General features: G+C 48.0%; 1 protein-coding gene across 5 annotated transcripts in view; it reads right to left on the reverse strand.

Annotated features, from left to right (window-relative positions):
* Nucleotides 1-979: 979 nt before the first annotated feature.
* Nucleotides 980-19612, reverse strand: part of JAML (junction adhesion molecule like) — a 30955-nt gene continuing 12322 nt past the window's right edge. For all 5 annotated transcript variants that reach the window (XM_082683635.1, XM_082683634.1, XM_082683632.1 and 2 more), the window contains 7 exons: nt 18169-18394; nt 13179-13291; nt 10494-10731; nt 7305-7443; nt 4546-4606; nt 3060-3146; nt 980-1474 (listed from right to left, as the gene is read on the reverse strand). In XM_082683635.1, the coding sequence (XP_082539761.1) occupies nt 1403-1474; nt 3060-3146; nt 4546-4606; nt 7305-7443; nt 10494-10731; nt 13179-13291; nt 18169-18394 (936 nt within the window). In that variant the 3' untranslated portion in view covers nt 980-1402. The remainder of the gene's footprint in view (nt 1475-3059; nt 3147-4545; nt 4607-7304; nt 7444-10493; nt 10732-13178; nt 13292-18168; nt 18395-19612) is intronic.

The following is a 19612-nucleotide window of genomic DNA, read 5'->3' on the forward strand; positions in this document are numbered from 1 at the left end:
AGTTTGGAGAGTTAGGAGAATCCTTAAAAAATGTAGCTCCAGGGGTGCCTGGGTGGCTCAGCTGGTTAAGCATCGGAATCTTGATGTTGGCTCAGGTCATGAACTCAGGGCTGTGAAATTGAGCCCCACATTGGGCTCTGAGGGGAGTCTGCTTGAGGTTCTTTCTCTCCTTCTTCCCTCTACCCCTCCCCAACTCTAAAAGAAAGAAAGAAAAAAAAAAAAAAACTCTTGAGATTAGATCAGAAATCCATGCCCTGAATGGCTAAGTGGGTGGCACTGGGGTGCAGAGAATGAGGAAGGGCCTCAGTGGTGGTGGAGAGGAGGTCTGAGCAGAGCCCAGGCTAGAAATGGGAGCTCAGAACCAAAAAACCTTTATTTATTTTTTCTTGAACATTTTATTTATTTGAGAGAGAGAGCACAAGAGGGAGGAGAGGCAGAGGCAGAGGGAAAAGCAAACTCTCCCAAGGAACAGGGACCTCAATGCAGGGGCCTGATCCTAGGACCCCAGGATCATGACCTGAGCCAAAGGCCGATGCTTCACCAACTGAGCCAGGCGCCCCAAGAACCAGAGGATCTTTAAAACAAACCTCATTAAATTTTTACGATGGTAACCAAAAAGTACAGGAACCTCACCTTTCAGACCAAGAGCTACATCAGTGGCTGTCCACTTCAGCAGCCCGTGAGCACCACTTCTGAAAAAGACACGTGCCCACGCCCCAGCTTGGATGCCTCTGGTGGAGCCCAGCGAAGAGCCGCCTGCCGTTAGATACCCAGCCAGGCCAGCAGAGGCCGGGCTAAATCCTCCAGCGGTATTCACAGCCCACTCCAACCTGCTCACCAACGCACGGTCCCAGGGCCAACACCGCCTCCAGTGTGAGTCAAGAACGGCTCTCCTCACTTCGGCTGTCCGAGGCGTTCCTAACTCTAACTTCCTCGCCAAGCCTCTGCTTGCCCCCCTCAGCCAGGTATACAAAGAGGATGATTTTCACAAGCCATGTTTATTTAGGGGTAATTTGCCAAAGGAATCATTTGGGTTGGTTTTTATTTCTGTGATTCTTCCCAGGGACCCCTCCACGAAGAGCACCATCGATGCGGAGGATCTGAGGGAACGCTCGAGGCCACCACGGCTTGGCCAGGGTCCCCAGGGCCAGCGTCCCAGGCCAGAAGGACTGCATCCATGCTTCCCTCCGCCGGGGCCTGTCCCTCCCAAGCTGTCCAGTCTTTCTGCCAGGTTCTGAACCCTCCTTCTTCAGCCCTTCGACCAATGAGGCAAGAGAACAACTCGGGGGGCAGGGGGGGTCCCAGAAGGACCCACGCAGTAACTCAGGACACACAGAGGAGTCTCTGCCATTGCTAAGCGCAAAAGGAACTCTCTTTTCTTCTCAAACATCTTGCTCTGGCTTTAGAATTCCCCCAGCGGACGTTTTTCGGGTGGGTTACTGGGTGCCGATCTCACAGAAGGCCAAACTGGGTGCTGCCAGGGGCAGGGGGAGGGGGAGGAAAGAAACAAAGCACATGTGTAAGTATTTCCACCAGAATCGTTGCCATGTACTAAGCGCTTTCCATCCGTCTGCCCCAGTTCTGAATTTCACAAGTCCTCCTGTGTGAGAGCCTCACCACCTGGGAGGTGGGTACTGTGATTCCCATTTTAAGGATGAGGAAACTGAGTGTCAGACAAGCTAAGTTACTGCCTGCGATCATCCAGTGTCAAAGTCACAGAGCCAGGAGTCGGGCTCAGGTCTGCCCAGCTTCAAAGCTTGCCATGTTAACCACCAGCTGTCCGGCCCCAGAACGGGGACACAGAGGGCGTGGTGCCCCTTCCTCTGAAGCAGACATAATCAATTCAACAACAACAACAAAATCAAAGGCTTGTTGTCTCCCTACTCCCTAACCAAATAACGCCTCTCTGCCCGAGATCTCCCACAGGCTGCCCGCGGGCCCGGATTCAGCCAGAGGCTTCCTGAACTGGGAATACGGCCTTTAAAACAACTTGACCGGCCTCTACAGGACTTAAGAGTCTTGTGGCTTTGGCCTGTCACCGTACTCGCTTCACTGGACCCGTTCCCGAACGACAGAAGTGCTCTTTTCCGCAGAGTCTCAATCCAAGCGCCTCCGCCAAACACGGGGAAAGCAGGCCTCACAGGTTTTTGGCCACCAGTCCGTGCAGCTGTCAGCAGCGGGAGTCCGAGAGGCCGCACAAGGCCAGGCGGCACCGGGAGCACCAGTGGTGATCACGGGAGAAGAACAGCGGGGGAAACGGGACTGCACACGACTCCCGAGGGCGGATACTGTTCCACTAGGTGGAACCCCGCCAGGCCCCTGATCTTTCTCCGCTGCCATCATGTGTCCTCAGCGCTGGTGTGATGGGAACACACGCAAGCCACCATCCCCCAAATGGAGGAGGCCAGCCTTCCCGAGCCTAGCAGAACACTGGTCCCTGCATGGCCTGGATGCCTATGACTAGCCTACCGATAGCACCGTGCCCGCTGCCAGCTCGCTCTTTCTGTCCTTACTCCTACTCACTACCAGGTGCCTTTTCTAGGTGCTGCACTTCCCGGGAGTGGAGGAAGGAGACAGCAGGAATCCGACTCCATATTATTATATAGAATGTAGCCTTCCTGGCAATCACAGTATGTCAGAACAACATAAGCCACAGAATTTAAAAACTTAAGAACTGGAAGGGACTCTCAGATCAGAAGGAAAGTTGCAACACGACGTCTGTCCAAGGATCTGTGGTACCTTCTCTTTTAGGTTCTGCTTAACCTCTAATGAGGCAGAGACACTTGCTTCTCCCTGACAAAGGTGCCTCTTTTCACCACTAAAATCAATCATTGTTAGCCCCAATGACCTTTAAATACTCGAGACTGGGTATGAAGGCGAGTTTGGTGTCACTCTTCTATCCAGCAGACAGTCAGCTTCCCGGACTTCCCAGCTACAGAAAAAAGTCTCCGCCCTCAGCAGTCACCTCCTCCAGGGACCCAGCCACATTGCCACATCCTTGCCAGCTCCTTTTCCATCCTCTGGACACCTGGCCCAGCTGCGCCCAGAAGTGCTCTCACCATGGTCATGTAGGTGGCCTCTGCTTTTCCACTGGATTCTTCTTCCTCAGTCTGCTCCCGTGTGGCTATTGAAGAGTAAACATGCTTCTGGGGGGGGCGGGGGGAATAGTATAAACATTACTAAACATCAGTAAATGTTACATGCCAAAGAAAAAAGCCATCTATAAGTATCCGCAGGGCGTCGACACCAGAGGGCTATTGAGAGCCAGAACAATGATCACTGATGATGATAATTCAATCCCCAGTCTTCTCAAAAATTAAGAAAATTGGCCAGTCAGCAAAGAGCACTACCTTAAGAAACAAATTCTTTGCTTCAAAAGACAAACCTCTTTGCTTGGACGGGCACTTTAAGGCAGCAGCAGGGAACCCTTGTCTGGCCAGGTTACTTGTACTTCGCGCTTATTTCCCTCTAATTCAAGGCCTGGCAACTAACCAGGGCCAGCTCTTCAAGAGGGTCTGTAGGGCAGGGACAGCCCTCGCTGGACCTTGTATCTGTGAGGTCACTGGTATGCTGTGATTCACATTCCTGTCCCTATCTGGGGAGGTGATGTCATCCGGTGACAAACTCTTGGGCTTCTGGAAGCCCCTGTGCCATGTTGTGACAAAAATCCTACTATTGGGTCACAGACAGGGCAAAATATGGGAAAGTAAATATTCCAAGAGGAGTTTTTAAAACAAGGGAGGGAGGGAGGAAAGGCAGTTCAAGAAAATGAATTCATTTCTCAGACCCCTGTACAGCTCCATGATAAACTAATATGGAAGAAAAAGTTCTTCCTGATCCTCTTTCTTAGGGCTCCCGAATATTTAATTTGAACTGTTAACTCCTTCCTGTAACTCCTAAATGAACCCCAATTCTCCCTTATGCTTCCACAGAGATCATGAAGCCCTTGCAGAACTTCAGGTTATCTGAACCTTAAAACAGTCAAATATGTTGGTCCACATTCTCATTTTACTGGGGAGAAAAGTGTGGCTCTGGGAGGTGGCAGACCTGGGCTTGAACAGGGATTTTTTTTTTTAAGATTTTATTTATTTATTTGTCAGAGAGCCAGCGAGAGAGAGAGAGAAAGCAGGGGGAGCAGCAGAGGGAGAAGGAGAGGCAGACTCCCCACTGAGCAGGGAGCCTGATGCAGGACTCGATCCCAGGACCCTGGGATCATGACCTGAGCCCAAGGCAGACACTTAACGGACTGAGCCACCTATGCCTCCCATGAGCGGGGATTTTTTGATTCTGAGTCCAGTGCTCTTTCCTGTGGCCCTACCAGGAGGCCCCATGGGCCCACCCCACTCCCTCCTTGGGGGCTCTCACTCTGGTGATGAAGTTTTCCCGAGCCCCTCTCCATGCCCAGCACTGGCCAGCATGCTGAGATGTAACACCAAGTAAGACAGGCCACGGAGAAAGACAGTGACGCCACCTGGATGATGGAGCGTATCCGCCCTGCCCTCACAGGGCACAGCAGCAAAACGGAGGTTTGAGTTCGTTCCTTACCTCTGGATCAGCCTTCTTTATGTTCTCCAGGCTTTTTACCAGGGTTGTGGAGGTTACTGAGCTGCAAGACAGGAAAAGCAGGTGGAATTAACCGGACAGCACTGTATACTCAAGGGGGCCAGCCCGAGACCCCACCGAGGGTGACCCCAGAGGAGGAACGCTGCTCTCTAGGCTCCCCAGCTCGCCCTGAAACCTGGAAAGTACATCTCTATGGTGGAGAGCAGGGAGGCATTCTGGAGGGAGTCTGGGCTCAACAGCTTTGCCTTCTCTATCTCCTAGCTAACATCTTTCTGTCCACACAGTCTTTAGGAATTAATAGCGAGCGACGCCACAGGATTCCATGTTACCAGAATCCAGAACTGGGGAGGTGTTGCTGAGCCAGCAGGGGGCAGCCGAAGCTCGGCGACGCAGGGGGGGGGGGAAGGGGGGGGCTTGCAGAAATACCGCCACATCGCCCCCTCCTCCTCACCCCCACCCCAGCCGCCAGCACTGGCCCCTTCCCAGCCCTTGGCCTTTGATCTCTTGACCATCTGCTTTCTGCATCTGCCACTGAATATACTTCCTTTTTTCTGTTTTGGCCTAAGGTAGAGCGGAAAAAAAAAAGGGGGGGGGGTTTGAAGCTAGAAAAGAAACCATATATATATATGTATGTATATATATATTTGGTCCCAAAGTGGAGGAAATCGTTTTCTCATACTTTCTCATTATAAGGTTGTATGCTCTCATTGTAAAATTAATTCAAATAGTAAAGAAACAGAGAGAGTTGGAGGTTGAAGTCCTGGTAAACCTCCTGCCCTTGTGGGACCCACCTTGTCTTTTCTCTCAAACGGTACTACTGACACTACTGAATTATTCTTTCTTGACACAGGCCTACATGTGCTCACATAAAATATATTTTTTGTGTATGCTGCTGCAGCGAGCATTATCTAATTTTCTTTTTTATAAAGATGAGATCATATTACATACTACACATGGGACACCTTCCCACGTCCCTACATCCGGGATCGAGCAGTATGTCCCGGAGTGGAACACTGATTCAGGGAATCGTTAGCGGACAGTCACCGAGGATGATTTCCATGTTTAAATATCATCAGTGCTATAGCAACCGTGTGTACAGATTTCAGTGTACCAGCCTGGTTGTTTCTTTAAGATAAGCTAGTAGATGTGGAATTACTGATTTCATTTTGAGGGAAACTGAGGCCCAGAGTGGGGAGGTGAGTTGATACAGCCATCCACCTCTGGGCTCAGGGCCATCTGCACACCCAGAGCAAAGACCCTCGGAGAGGCCAACCAAGTACAAACCAAGTCAGAGAGGCCCTGGGGATCAGAAGTGCCAACCCAGCAGGCCAAGCGCTTTTTGTAGAGTCCGTGTCTTGTGAGGAAAGGAGACTCAGCAGGCAGCACCTGCAATGGGGGTCTTTGCCCACTGACAGCATTTTGACAAGAGAGCTGGTTTGCCCCAGCAATGGATCCCCTCATCAACAGGTGGGAAAATGGGGGGACGCAGGCCTGCTCACAGCCGGTGAAACACGGCTGCCGTGTCCGGGGCATCTGGACATTTCGGAGATGCTGGGAGAAGGAGTGATGAAATTCAAGACTTTAACAACATATTCCGACAATAAGTAACTTGGGACCTAAGGGTATCCATACAAAAAAATAGCCTCTCGGAATTAGAATGTGGCCCTTTATTTATTTTTTTTAAGATGTTATTTATTTGAGAGACAGAGAGTGGAAAGTGTGATCGAGGAGAGGAGCAGAGGGAGAGGGACAAGCAGACCCTGCACTGAACATGGAGCCCCCGTGGGGCTTAATACCACGACCCTGAGTCCATGACCTGAGCCGAAATCAAGAGTCGGATACTTAGCCCACTGAGCCTCCCAGGTGCCCTGGAATGTGCTCCTTTATTTATTTATTTTTTAAAAAGATTTTATTTATTTATTTGTCAGAGACAGAGGGAGAGAGAGCGAGTGAGCACAGGCAGACAAAGAGGCAGGCAGAGGCAGAGGGAGAAGCAGGCTCCCTGCTGAGCAAGGAGCCCGATGCGGGACTCGATCCCAGAACCCTGGGATCATGACCTGAGCCGAAGGCAGAGGCTTAACCAACTGAGCCGCCCAGGCTTCCCGAATGTGCTCCTTTAAATAAGCCCCCGACAACCCTCAAGATCCAATCTTCCCTGTGAAGTGGGTATTGTGGATAATTCAAAAACCACTTCTCTCTGGCATGGAATGACAGCTTATAGCTCTCGTGTAAGATTTATACTCTTAATTATGCTCCCCTCAGAACCCCGTTTACAAAAGAGCTGATAATCTCTGTAAAATACCAGAATGAAAGAGGAGGGTGTAAAGCCATGCGAAGTCTTCCTGGAACACAGCGAGTGGAGGGTTGGGGTCACTACAGAGATGACATCTAACGTGACAACCACGGACGATTCTATTTAAAGTACCCGCTTCTGGGGCGCCTGGGTGGCTAAGTGGGTTAAAGCCTCTGCCTTCGGCTCAGGTCATGATCCCAGGGTCCTGGGATCGAGCCCCGCATGGGGCCATGGAACTCTCTGCTCAGCGGGGAGCCTGCTTCCCTTCCTCTCTCTCTCTCTCTCTGCCTGCCTCTCTGCCTACTTGTGATCTCTGTCAAATAAATAAATAAAATCTTAAAAAAAAAAAAAAAAGTACCCGCTTCTGTGAGGATGGCACAGCGAGCACCCTTCTCACTCTTCCGCTTCAGGCTCGAAGCACCACTGGCCTCCCGACCCAGCCCTGTACCTCTTACTCCTGTGGGTCCTCTTCACGATCAGTATCAGAACAGGAAGCAGCAGGATAGTGCCGCAGACAATCCCCACGATGATCACCAGCTGATTGCCACCCAGGAGCTCGGGTCTGAGGGCTACTGGGGTCACCGATGCTTGGGAAAGGAGAAAAGCAATGAGAGGGTCTCAATATCCCAGAAAAGAGCCGTGAGTCCCACCAGTTCTTACCAAGGAGACACAGCCAAGCCAGGAATTTGGGGGAGAAGGCCAGACTTCACCCCACGCTGAAACGCTGGGTCTCCAGCTGTCCCCATTCGATGGAGAACCAAGTCGGGCTGCCTTGCTTATCCCTACCTACAGTGTGGATTGAGGTGGATGGGTGACAGCAGACATTGTTATTAACAATTCTACCTTAAAATAAAATAACAGACGTTTTAGAGGCTTCAGATCTTTCTGTGAGAAAGTGATTGGTTTCAAAAGCATATATGGGACAACACTCAGACCCACAGTCCTGATACCAGGTGAAGCATTTCTACCCATATTTACCCTTCATTCATTTCTTCAGTTTACTCTAAATATGTACACAAACACTCCTGGGTGCCAAATATCACTAGGCAAAGAAGCTACAAAGACAAATAAGACATGATCCCTTCAAGGATGGGGACAAACATGTTGACAGAAAACCACAGACTGCTATAGGGGCCATGACAGAAGTCCATATGGGAAGTCCAAAAGGGTACCCAATTCTATGGGAAACAGATGTTGAGAATTTCTCAACAACAATGTTAAAGTTTAAAAGTCTTAAGGAAACATCAAGTTTGTTGGGCAGACAATATGGGAAAGGGGGCGCATTATACACAAGGTCTGGAGACCCAAGAGGATGATGGTACTTCCAGAAATTAGAAATAGTTCCACGGGTCTGGCTCAAAGCTGCATTTGTGGGCAAGGTGGGGAATTAGGCTGGACAGATGGCAGAGTCTCAGTCATGAAGGGCCTTGATTAAACCACCCAGGAGTCTGGCTTGCTTTCTGTAAATGATGGAGAAACCAACCACTGAAAGACTCTGAGCCCCAGGACAGAACGCTGGGATTTGTGATTTAGAGCGATGGCTCGGAGAGCTGCAGGGAGAGTGCGAGCGGGGCTGAGAATGAGAGCAGACACCAGCGGGAGGCCTACAGGTCAAGACAGAGAGGAAGACAGCTAGAGTGTTAGGCAGGACTGGAAGGGAGGCGTACTCAAATTCAGTAGTAGAAACGACAGACCTGGTTGACCTGTGAGATTGGGGGTCATGGGAAAGGGATACAACTCCCAGGCACCCAGCTAGGAAACTGTGTAGAGGGTGACGGCATTGACTGAGGTGGAGGAGATGAGCCAGGGAGAGGAATGCAGAAGCGGGTTAGGATAACGTAGCATATGAAGTATCTGTGGACTATCTGGCTAGAATTTGGATGGATACATAAATGGATTAGACAGGAAGGGACGGAGGAAGGGAGGGGTAGGAGGAAAGAAGGAAGGAAGAATGAATCCAACACAGAATATATTGAATATATTGTATATACAGAGAATACGGCGTCCAATACTACTGGGGTAAAGAAGGCCAAGGGCAGACAGTTAGAGCCACGCTGGTGACCTAGGCTAGAGCAGAGGCGGAAGCAGGAGCCAGGATGCAATGCACGAAAGAATTAATGGGAAGTGAGAGAGGAGGCACCACATATGGTCCCTGAGCAAGCGGCTTGGCTAGGTCAAGACAGAAATCGAGAACTGATTGAAGTGAAGGACACACAACTCTGAATATACTAAAAGTCACCGAGTTGTAGGCTTTAAATGGGTGAATGTATAGGATGTGAGTTGTTTCTGTTTTAAGACGACGACACGGGATAAGAGCTAAAGTAGACACGGACAGAAGGTGAGAGGAAGGGGTGAGCATATTTATAGGCTGGATGGCAGAAGCCACTAGAAAGCGTTAGTCTCCCGAGACAGGGAGAAAATGCCACGTGAGCACAGGAGTCTGGATGAGCCTGGGGTGGAAGGGAGCCTGGCGCGGCGGGACAGACAGACAGGGGAGGATGCGGGCAGATGGAGGTAGGCCTGGAGAGGGGCGGGCTGGGGGCTTGGAGGTTGAGTGAGCTCCCATTCAGGGTGTGTATTTTCCCTGTGAAATGGAAATAAGACTTCTGAGAGTGAAGACATCCATCTGTCCCGCTTCCCCCTCCAGCTGGGACCCTTTGCTGTGTGTGTGTGTTTTAAAGATTTTATTTGAGATGGAGAGAGAGGGAGCATGAGTAGGAGGGAGGGGCAGATGGAGAAGCAGACATCCCGCTGAGCAGGGAGCCTGGTTCAGGATTTGATCCCAGGACCCTGAGATCACAACCTGAGCCAAAGGCAGCCGCTTAACGGCTGAGCCACCCAGGCGCCCCCTTGTTATGTCTTAAAACGAGGTGCCTCCTGAGACTCAAGTCTCTGGTCAGAGGTACTGAGGTGTGTTCCCTCCTCACCCATATCCCCACCCCCAACAAACCGCAGCCAACCCCCAGCAAAGGGCTCCAGCAAAAGGCAAAGTCCACAGGCCACATCCTGACTGTTAACTGTGTTACCGTTTAACTTTAAGCCCTCACTTATCAACCTCTCTGGGTCCACACAATTGAATCTTTATTCTCCGACACACCACTGGCTTTAATGTACAATGTCTGCCAGAATAGAGAAGCTTTCATCAGAGAACACCTCTATTTTGGGTTCTGGTCCCTTCCTGTTTTCTCTCTGCTCTGTTCTGTCGCTCATCAGCTCAGGGTCATTTTCCCTTCTGCTACAGAGTGTACAGCATCCAAGGAAAAAAGACCTTGGACATTAGCCCCAATCCATCTCTGAGCTCCTGTATTTTTAAATCAGTATACTAGACGGGCAGGGAGTGAGTTCTGGCGGAAGGCTGGAGTTCACCAAATATCAGCTCCCTTGTCTTTGAGGCACCCGCAGGGCCAGAACTAGAGTGAGGCAAGCAAGGTGCCTCGGACTCCAGATTGAAGGAGGCATCACTGTGAAGGTCACGTATGTCCAGGGTACGAGGACTTATGTCAGGGTCATGGAAGTACAGCATTTCAGAGGTGTGCCTCCTGCAATTTCACACCCCCGATGCCTCTCTGACCTCACCCCAGTCCTGGCCATGCCTCCCAGCTTGGAGGCCCCTCCCCCCCAACCAAAAGCCAGATACTTTGGGGCTCTTTCACGATCACGTGCAGCAAAGTGGTCTTCCTGAAGGTCAGGTTCCCCAGGTGGATACTGCAGGTGTAGCTTCCTCTGTCAGACCCCTTCACTCCTTGCAGCAGGATAGATGCATCATTGCGGGAAGTGTCCCCCACCAGAGTTACACGGTTCTGGAAGCGGCCCCAGTTCTGGGAGTACCCCACAGGGACACTGAGTTTGGAGTAATAACGTAACACAATTTCCTCCTAGAAGGGAAAGGCAACATATGAGTTTGCAAGGACTATGGAAGATGGGGGAGAAGGGAAGATGGAGTAGGGGGCTCTTGGGACTCACAGGGCCCTGAATGTGTGGGCAGTGAAGGTGTGATCAGGCAGTATGAGACATCATGAGTCATGCACACACACGCGTGTGTAGCATGTGTAGCTGTGACGGACACACCAAACCATGAACAACTGTCGACTGGCAGAAAGGCATGAGGAAGAAAAGGGGAGGAGGGCCATTCCTTTTTTGTACTTCACCAGGGAAAGGAAGTAAAGGTATACCTTTACTTCTTAGCACTTCCGGTTGGATTTCTAATAGGCACTTGAAACATGTCTAAAACTAAACTCCAAATTATTCCCCCAAACCAGCTCCTTCCAGTCCATCCCTTTTTGGTAAATGGCAAAGCCTTCTTCCAAATGCTCAGGCTAAAAATCTTGGAGTCATCCTTAATTCCTCTCTTTCTTAAACTCACACTGAAATCCCTCAGCAAATCCTGTCACTCCTACCTTCAAGACAGATCCAAAAAAAAAAAAAAAAAAAAAGATCCGAAATCTAGCCATTTCTCACTTCCTCCACAGTTATCATTCTGGCCCAACCTACCCCAACCCTCACCTGAATTCCTGCAAAGAGCTTCCTTATTTGTCCTTACTCCCAACTATGGTTTATTCTCAACAGGAGAGCCCTTAGAAATAGAAGTTAAATCATGTTACTTCTCTACTCCAAACCCTCCAATGGCTCCCCATTTCAACTAAAAGTAGAAGACCTTCCATGATCTGCCCCACTCCATCTTCCTCTTTGATTTCATCTTCTACTTTTTCCTCCCTCACCTATCTGTGTCACTTCACTCCATCCACACTGGCCTTATTGCGTTTTTTGAGTACTGGCCTCAGGGCCTTTGCACTTGCTCCTCCCTTTCCCTGGGACACTCTTCCCCCCAGAAATACACATGGTTCCCTCCCTCACTTCCAGCAGATCTCTGTTCAAATGTCATCTTTTCAGAGAGGCCTCTCTGATCATCTATGTAAAATGAGAACCACAAATGCCTGTTTTTTTGTTCTCCATAGCTCTATTACCTGACATATTACATATTTATTTCTTCATTATTTTACTGTGTGTCTCCCTTGATCTTAAGTCTCCCATCAAAGCAGGAACGCTGAGTGTCTGCCACATCGGTGCTTAAAACACTTGTTAAGGGGCCCCTGGGTGGCTCAGTGGGTTAAAGCCTTTGCCTTTAGCTCAGGTCATGATCCCAAAGTCCTGGGATTGAGCCCCGCATCGGGCTCTCTGCTCCGTGGAGAGCCTGCTTCTTCCTCTTTCTCTGCCTGCCTCTCTGCCTACTTGTGATCTCTCTCTGTCAAATAAATAAATAAAATGTTTTAAAAAAAATTGTGTTAAATGAGTAAGTGTTGGAATTTTTAATAAAGAGAAGTAAATATTACTATTTTCAAAAGCTTTTAAGGAAAGGAAATGGGTATACAGACATGAACAAGAAGACCTGGTCCCTAATATCTTATCTCTTGTGTTTTGAATTCACAGATCAAAATGTCCTTTCTTGACCTATTTTCTGCTGTGACTCACATAGTGGCAGACATCTAAACACATGATAAGCTCCCAGAGGTGGACCTGAGACTACATGTAATTTCCCACACTCTATCACAATGCCACCCTTTCACACCCACTCAGCATATGGGAATCAAGTGAGTACAAATGATTTTTTATAGGAATGACTGGGAATATGTTAATAAAAAAGCTACTCTGCACCTTGATTTTTATTAGCAATAAGTGACCTGGGATCTCCCCCACAACACACTTTGACTCATGCACAGAGGACATTGCCATGCACAGAGGACATCCACCAGTCTAGTGAACTAACTTGCCACTTGCTGCTTCAGAGTTCCCACAAACCATTCCATACCCTGGCCCAGGACCTACTAATCCCAACATCAAAGCACCCATAAAGACAAAGAAAATTCCTTCCATCCCATAAGTGGGGCAGTGGGACACAGAAGAAAACATATCAAAATAATCCAAATAAAAACAAGAATACAATCATTCTTATGCCTAGCCCAGAGCTTAGAGACAAGGCCACAGAAGCCAACCCCCTGGACTCTACAAAGAGGGGATGGGAAAAGAGGAAGGAAACTCAAATGCAGTGGCCAAGGCACACACAAGTGCTTCACAGGGATGATCTAGCATACGTGTCCCAACAGCCCAACAGGCTGAGCAGCAGCAGCCGGAATATCGTCCTCCTCTTTGTCATCTTCATGAGAGTTATTCTTCCCACTACGGAGCTGAAGCTGCCCAGCCAAGTAGCGCTTCTGACAAGCTCCAAAGTCCATGGCACCTGGAGCCTAAACTCTCCCTCTCCCCACACTGTCCTGACACCGTTGGCCAGGAACTCCACCACATGCTGATGGTTCCTCCTCCTTACCTTGGCGGGCTCTCCTGATGAGAATGTCCAGTCTACCTTGGTCATGCGTTTCTCTTCTGTGCTCTGGAAAACACACCCCAGCTGAGTCGAGTCACCCACATGGACCGTGAGCTCTGGGGATAAAATGGTAACTCAAGTCAAACCCAAGGTAACGTCTACAGAAGTCAAAGAACATCCATAAGAGCTCATGCTTAGCCAAAGCTCCTCAGCCATAAAATCAATGTCACCACTAAATACTGCACAAATTCATTCCACAGATGAGCCAGATGATCCTGCGTGGATGAAGTAGTAGCCAGAGGCCTCCCACTCACAGGACACCCCATGAGTAAGAGAGTACCCAGAGCTACCCACACTTTCAACTCTGAGGGGTCTTCAAACTACAACAAGCACTTTGTGATTCCCTTTAGTTCCCTGCTCCTTCCCCTTTTCTAGAATTTCTCCTGAGGCCCCGCTCCAGTTCAAGCGATGCTAAAGGAAGTACAAAAAATCTTGAAGCCCCCCTTTCTTTTTTTTTTTTTTTAAGATTTTATTTATTTATTTGACAGAGATCACAAGTAGGCAGAGAGGCAGGCAGAGAGAGAGAGGAAGGGAAGCAGGTTCCCCACCGAGCAGAGAGCCCAATGCGGGGCCAGCACCCTGGGATCATGACCCAAGCCGAAGGCAGAGGCTTTAACCCACTGAGCCACCCAGGCGCCCCAAAGCCCCCCTTTCTATTCACCAACTTAGACACCCACATCTGTGGAACGTAAACAGGAAGTAGAGAGTTATATAACTTTCATGCTTACGTATAACCCACCAGCTCTTCTAGCTGAAAAACTGATTCACAGGCAATTTTCTTCAATTTCTTATATTCTTTTTACAAGTTGTCTTAGGACTTGCTTAGGATAGTTTTGGCTACAGTACAGGTCACAGGACTGCTTGCTAATTAGGCCAAGACAATAGACATTTTTCCTCTTGGTTCTTTTTTCTGTTTTAATCCCTACCCCCACTCCCTTCAGCAGATCCCTCTCCCCCTGCTTCGGGCTTCCCAACTCCTAGGCTCTTCCTTCTGCTTATTTGTATGAGCAGCTGACCCCATCATATGCTTATTACATAAGTCATTTTGAGGGGTTCCTGGAAAAAAAAATTAGCAAGGCATTTCTGGTTTTTCAATAATGTTCTACACAAATCAACCAGAAAGTCAGTTGAGAAATGAAATGCAGGGTGGTATTTAGGGAAACACAAGCCTTAGCAAGTCTTAACTGGACAGAATTCCTTCAAAAGCACATCAGGCAAAGCTCATGAAGGAACAAAGAGTGCATAAGCTGACCTTTTCATCGGAACTGTTTCTCTGGGAGAATGTGAACTTCCTGCCCAGCAGGAGAGATGCACGATAGGAGGAAACCAAGAGAAAATATTATGAACTTGAAACTCTATGGAGGGAATCATTTTGAAAGTAATAAAAATTCACTCCAAAGAACATCAGTGGGGGGGGGGGGGAGTCCTCTAAATCCAAAAGTACATTAAGAACTGAACTTTATTTTTTAAATGTAGTAATAAGGGCACCTGGGTGGCTCAGTTGGTTAATCATCTGACTCTCGATCTCTGCTCAGGTTTTGATCTCAGGGTCGTGAGTTCAAGCCCCACACTGGGCTCCCCACTGGGAGTGGGCATGGAGCCTACTAAAGAAAAAAAAAAACAAGGGTGCCTGGGTGGCTCAGTTGGTTAAGCCACTGCCTTAGGCTCACATCATGATTCTGGAGTCCCGGGATCGAGTCCCACATCGGGTTCCTTGCTCAAGGGGGAGTCTGCTTCTCCCTTTGACCCTCTCCCCTCCCATGCTCTCTCTCATTCTCTCTCTCTCAAGTAAATAAGATCTTTTTAAAAATTATATAAATACATAAATAAATAAATAAAACAAGATAAAATAAAATGCAATAATAAACACCAAACGATTCTGCACCTTTCATCAGGCATGTGTCAGACACTGTGTATGTAGCATGTCAGCTAGTCATTACGGTATTTTGAGATATGCGCTGTTGTTCTCCTGTTGTCAGAGGAAAAGGTGAGAGAGCCCAAGGGCACATAGCCTAAGAGTCCGTGAAAGGCAGAGCCAGCACATAAACCCAGGCCTGAGGGAAGAAAAGCCCAAGCTCTCACTCACTATATTGTGCCACCTCACATCAGTGGAAGGAGAGCTGATTCCAGCTGATTCTAGAGCAAAGGTACAGGAAGTTAACAGTATTTTTATTTGCAAGAATATTGCCTATAGGGGCATCTGAGTGACTCAGTGGGTTAAGCGTCTACCTTCGGGACAGGTCATGATCTCAGGGTCCTGGGATCGAGCCCTGCATCCAGCTCCCCACTGAGCAGGCAGTTTTCTCCCTCTCCCTCTGCCCCTCACCCCCTACCCCGACCCGAGCTCTCTATTTCTCTACTCTTTCTTTCAAATAAGTGGAATCTTTAAAAATCTTCAAAAAATTATTTTAAGGGACACCTGGGTGGCTCAGTGGGTTAAAGCCTCTGCCTTCAGCTCAGATCCTGGGTCCGGGATAGAGCCCCGCATCGGGCTCTCTGCTTCCCTTCCTCTCTCTCTGCCTGCCTCTCTGCCTACTTGTGATCTCTGTCAAATAAACAAATAAAATCTTTTTAAAAATTATTTTAGAATTTTTTAAAAGAATATTGCTTATCGTATTTTAAAATAAGAACTATGAGAAAAGGAAGTGAAGGAGTAGAAGCATAGAATGATTATAAACTGATGAGTAAACTTTGTAGAAAAAAGTATAGAGGCTTCACATGGGGGAGGCCAACCTCCGTCAAGCAAGCTGAACATCTTCTCAGTGGCCACCAGGCACATTTTGAGGAGTTGGTTCTACCCTCTTTCTGACTAGAAGGAAAAATACAGGTTGCTCCATGGACTAGTGGGGAAGTTATGTGACTAACCCTAAAATTGCTGTGGACTGTTTCCATGGATTCGCCAATTGTGAAACTGGCTTTCAGTTCATGCCTTCTGTGTCTCTTCAAAGAGAGAACAGCTGCCCATATTGTATACCATGCTTGTGTCTGGGCAAGGCATCAGAAGACAAAGCAGAAAGGAGTAGCCGAAAGGTAATCCTTGGAGAACCTGATTCCTTTCCTCTTTCTGGAGAAATACAGCTTTGAAAAGCAAAAGAAAAATGTGAATCGAAATCAGAGGGGGAGATGAATCATGAGAGACTACAGACTCCAGGAAACAAACAGAGTTTTAGAGGGGCAGGGGTTGAGGGGATGGATGAACCCAGTGATGGGTATTAAGGAGGGCACGTATCACAATGAGCACTGGGTGTTATACGTAAACAATGAATCATGGAACACTACATCAAAAGCTAAGTACTGTAGGGCGACTAATACAACATAATTTAAAAAAAAAAAAAAAAAAAGAAAGAAAAGGGGCACCTGGGTGGCTCAGTGGGTTAAAACCTCTGCCTTCAACTCAGGTCATAATCCCAGGGTTCTGGGCTGGAGCCCCACAACAGGCTTTCTGCTCAGCAGGGAGCCTGCTTCCCTTCCTCTCTCTCTGCCTGCCTCTTTGCCTACTTGTGATCTCTATCTGTCAAATAAATAAATAAAATCTTAAAAAAAAAAAGTAGGAAAAGAAAAGGAAAAAATAAGGTAGGAAAAAGGAGGAGAGAGGCAGAGGCCACCTTCTACAATTCCTTCTACAATTCCAAATCCAGTTTTTTAGAAACTGGATTCCAGTGAGGGATACTAACTCAAGAAATCCACTCATTAGGTGAAGGTTTATTGATTGCTTACTCTGTGCCACGCATGGTGTCCAGGGCTGAACAGAGGACAGAGAATACAGACCCACACAAACAGGGAAGATACAACTGGACAGGTGTGAAAAGTGTCACCAACAAGGAGCACTAGGTGCTCCAAAGGAGTTCACTCACAGACCCAACCCAAACAGCTGGGGAGGGGAGGAGGTCCAGATTTTAGCTCCCTAACTAGACTGCAAGCTTTCCTGAGGCCACAAACTGTTCCCTCAATGCACACTTTCAAAGAATGTAGCTAATTCAGCGGTCTTCAAACTTTCTTGAAGCAGCAGAATTCTTTCTTTTAAACAAACTCTTAGCTGGCAGCCCAATGAATAAAACAGGAAAAAGAGAAAGGATTTTGGTTGCAGTGAAGGTAGGAGCCTGAGGTCCTACCTGACCTAGTCCTCTATTAACCCCGTGGACTGTTCTCACCCTCTGTGCAGCCTACCATGTTGGCTGAACCTTTAGGCTTCATCAGGGCACAGCTTAAAACCACAGTATACTAAAGCCACTCCCTCCACTGACAAATGGGAAAATGAAATCCAAAGAAGTTAGAGAGATCTCATTTCTTTTCTTTCCCCAGCACTTACCATAGGAACCTATGAGATATGGACATGGCATCAGTGTGGATAACTGATGGGAAGCACCAGGGTAGAGTAAAAGGAATAGGGACTTTGTGGTCAGAGGTGCCAGGGCTCAAGGCCAGATACGTCATTTAATAAATACGTGTGCTTAGGCAAGTCACATCTAAGCCTCTCTAAGCCTCAGTGACTTCATCTGTAAAATAAAAGGATCAATACCTCCTACACAGCATTTTCACAAGGATGGACACATGTAAGGTAATCACAAAATAATCATTCTTAGGGCGCCTGTGTGACTCGGTTGGTTAAGCAACCAACTCTTGATTTTGGCTCAGATCATGATCTCAGGGCTGTGAGATCAAGCCCCATATGGGGCTCAGCACAGAGTCTGCTTGCCCCTCTCCCTCTGTTCCTCCCCGCACCCACCTTAAATAAATCAATAAAATCTTTAAAAAATAATAAAATAAATAATCATTCTCATTATTTTTATTTAAAGAGCACCCACTACTGTGGATTCACTCTGTGGTACATATCTGGACCAAAGGCTGGCACACGTTTAACAACATCTATTCCCTTCCTTCTCTGCACACTAAATCTCTTGCCCCTTCACCCTCCTCCTGCCCATTCACGTACCTCTGGGTTCCTCCGGTAGTACATGCAGCACCACTGCTTTTTTGAACACCAGGCTTTCCTTTTCCAGCCGGATTTCACAGGTATATGTTCCCTGGTCAGCGTCTTCCACATTTTGGAGCAGGAGAGAACCATCATTGCGTAAGATGTCCCCCACCAAGCTCACACGATTCTTGAAGCGCCCCACAGGTACACTGAGGTTGGCATAATAGTACAGCACATAATCCTCCTGGAGGGCAACACAACGTCGGGGAAAATCTAGAGTCACTGGCACCAGACCTAGGAGTCTGGATCCAAAAGACCCTGTTCTGTGCCAGTGGCAGCATCACTACCACCATTATCATCACCACCGTCATCATTACCATCACCACTACCACCACCACCATCATCATCATCACATCACCATCATCACTTTCACCACCACCACCACATCACCACCACCATCATCATCACCATCACCACCAGCACCATCACCACCACCATCACCACCACCATCATCATCACTATCACCACCATCATCACCATCACCACCACCACCATCACCACCACCATCATCATCACCAACATGACCATCGTCATCACCATCACCATCATCATCACCACCACCATCATCATCATCATGATCAAAAAGTACTTGGTACCAGTGAATAATAAGATAATAAGAATAGTAAGAATAATAAGAAATAATAATAAGAATGTGCCAGGCAATGCTCTAACTAGAACAAGGCCTGGTGCCTTATTTCATACAAGGACAAATTGTGAAGCATAGTCATTTCTTATAGTTTAAGGTAAAATGTAATACCCACTCTGAAGACCACTCTGGGGAATTCAACTCAGAATTTTTGAAAACCTTGTCTCCTGTTCAACCTATTTTCTGCCATGGCCACTGGACTGGATGGCATTCAAAGGCATGATGCAGTCCCTCAGACTGGGAGTTGTGATAAACTGGCTGGTGTGTTAGCTGTTGCTCCTCCCCGTTCTGCCCTCCTCCAGGCAGAATATCACACAGCCTGAGAAGGAGTCATCCTCAGGGCATGGTTTCCAGGCTGGGACGGGGAGCCCTGGGAAATCCTTTTTTTTTTTTTTTTTTTAAGATTTTATTTATTTATTTGACAGAGATCACAAGTAGGCAGAGAGGCAGGCAGAGAAAGAGAGGCAGAAGCAGGCTCCCTGCTGAGCAGAGAGCCCGATGTGGGGTTCAATCCCAGGACCCTGAGATCAGGACCTGAGCCGAAGGCAGAGGCTTAACCCACTGAGCCACACAGGTGCCCCCAGAAATTCTTATTTCTACTTAAGCCATGGGCCTATCCCTCTTATGATAAAAATATACTAATAAAAATTTGAGTGAGAATAGCATTATAGGAATAATATGCTATGAGCTACAGAAAGAGTATTTTACCAGCAAACTTTGAGACCTTACTGTTAGTAACCCATTACTTAGGATGTA

The sequence above is a fragment of the Mustela nivalis genome, assembly GCF_964662115.1.
Source record: "Mustela nivalis genome assembly, chromosome: 9".
Lineage (NCBI taxonomy): Eukaryota > Metazoa > Chordata > Mammalia > Carnivora > Mustelidae > Mustela > Mustela nivalis.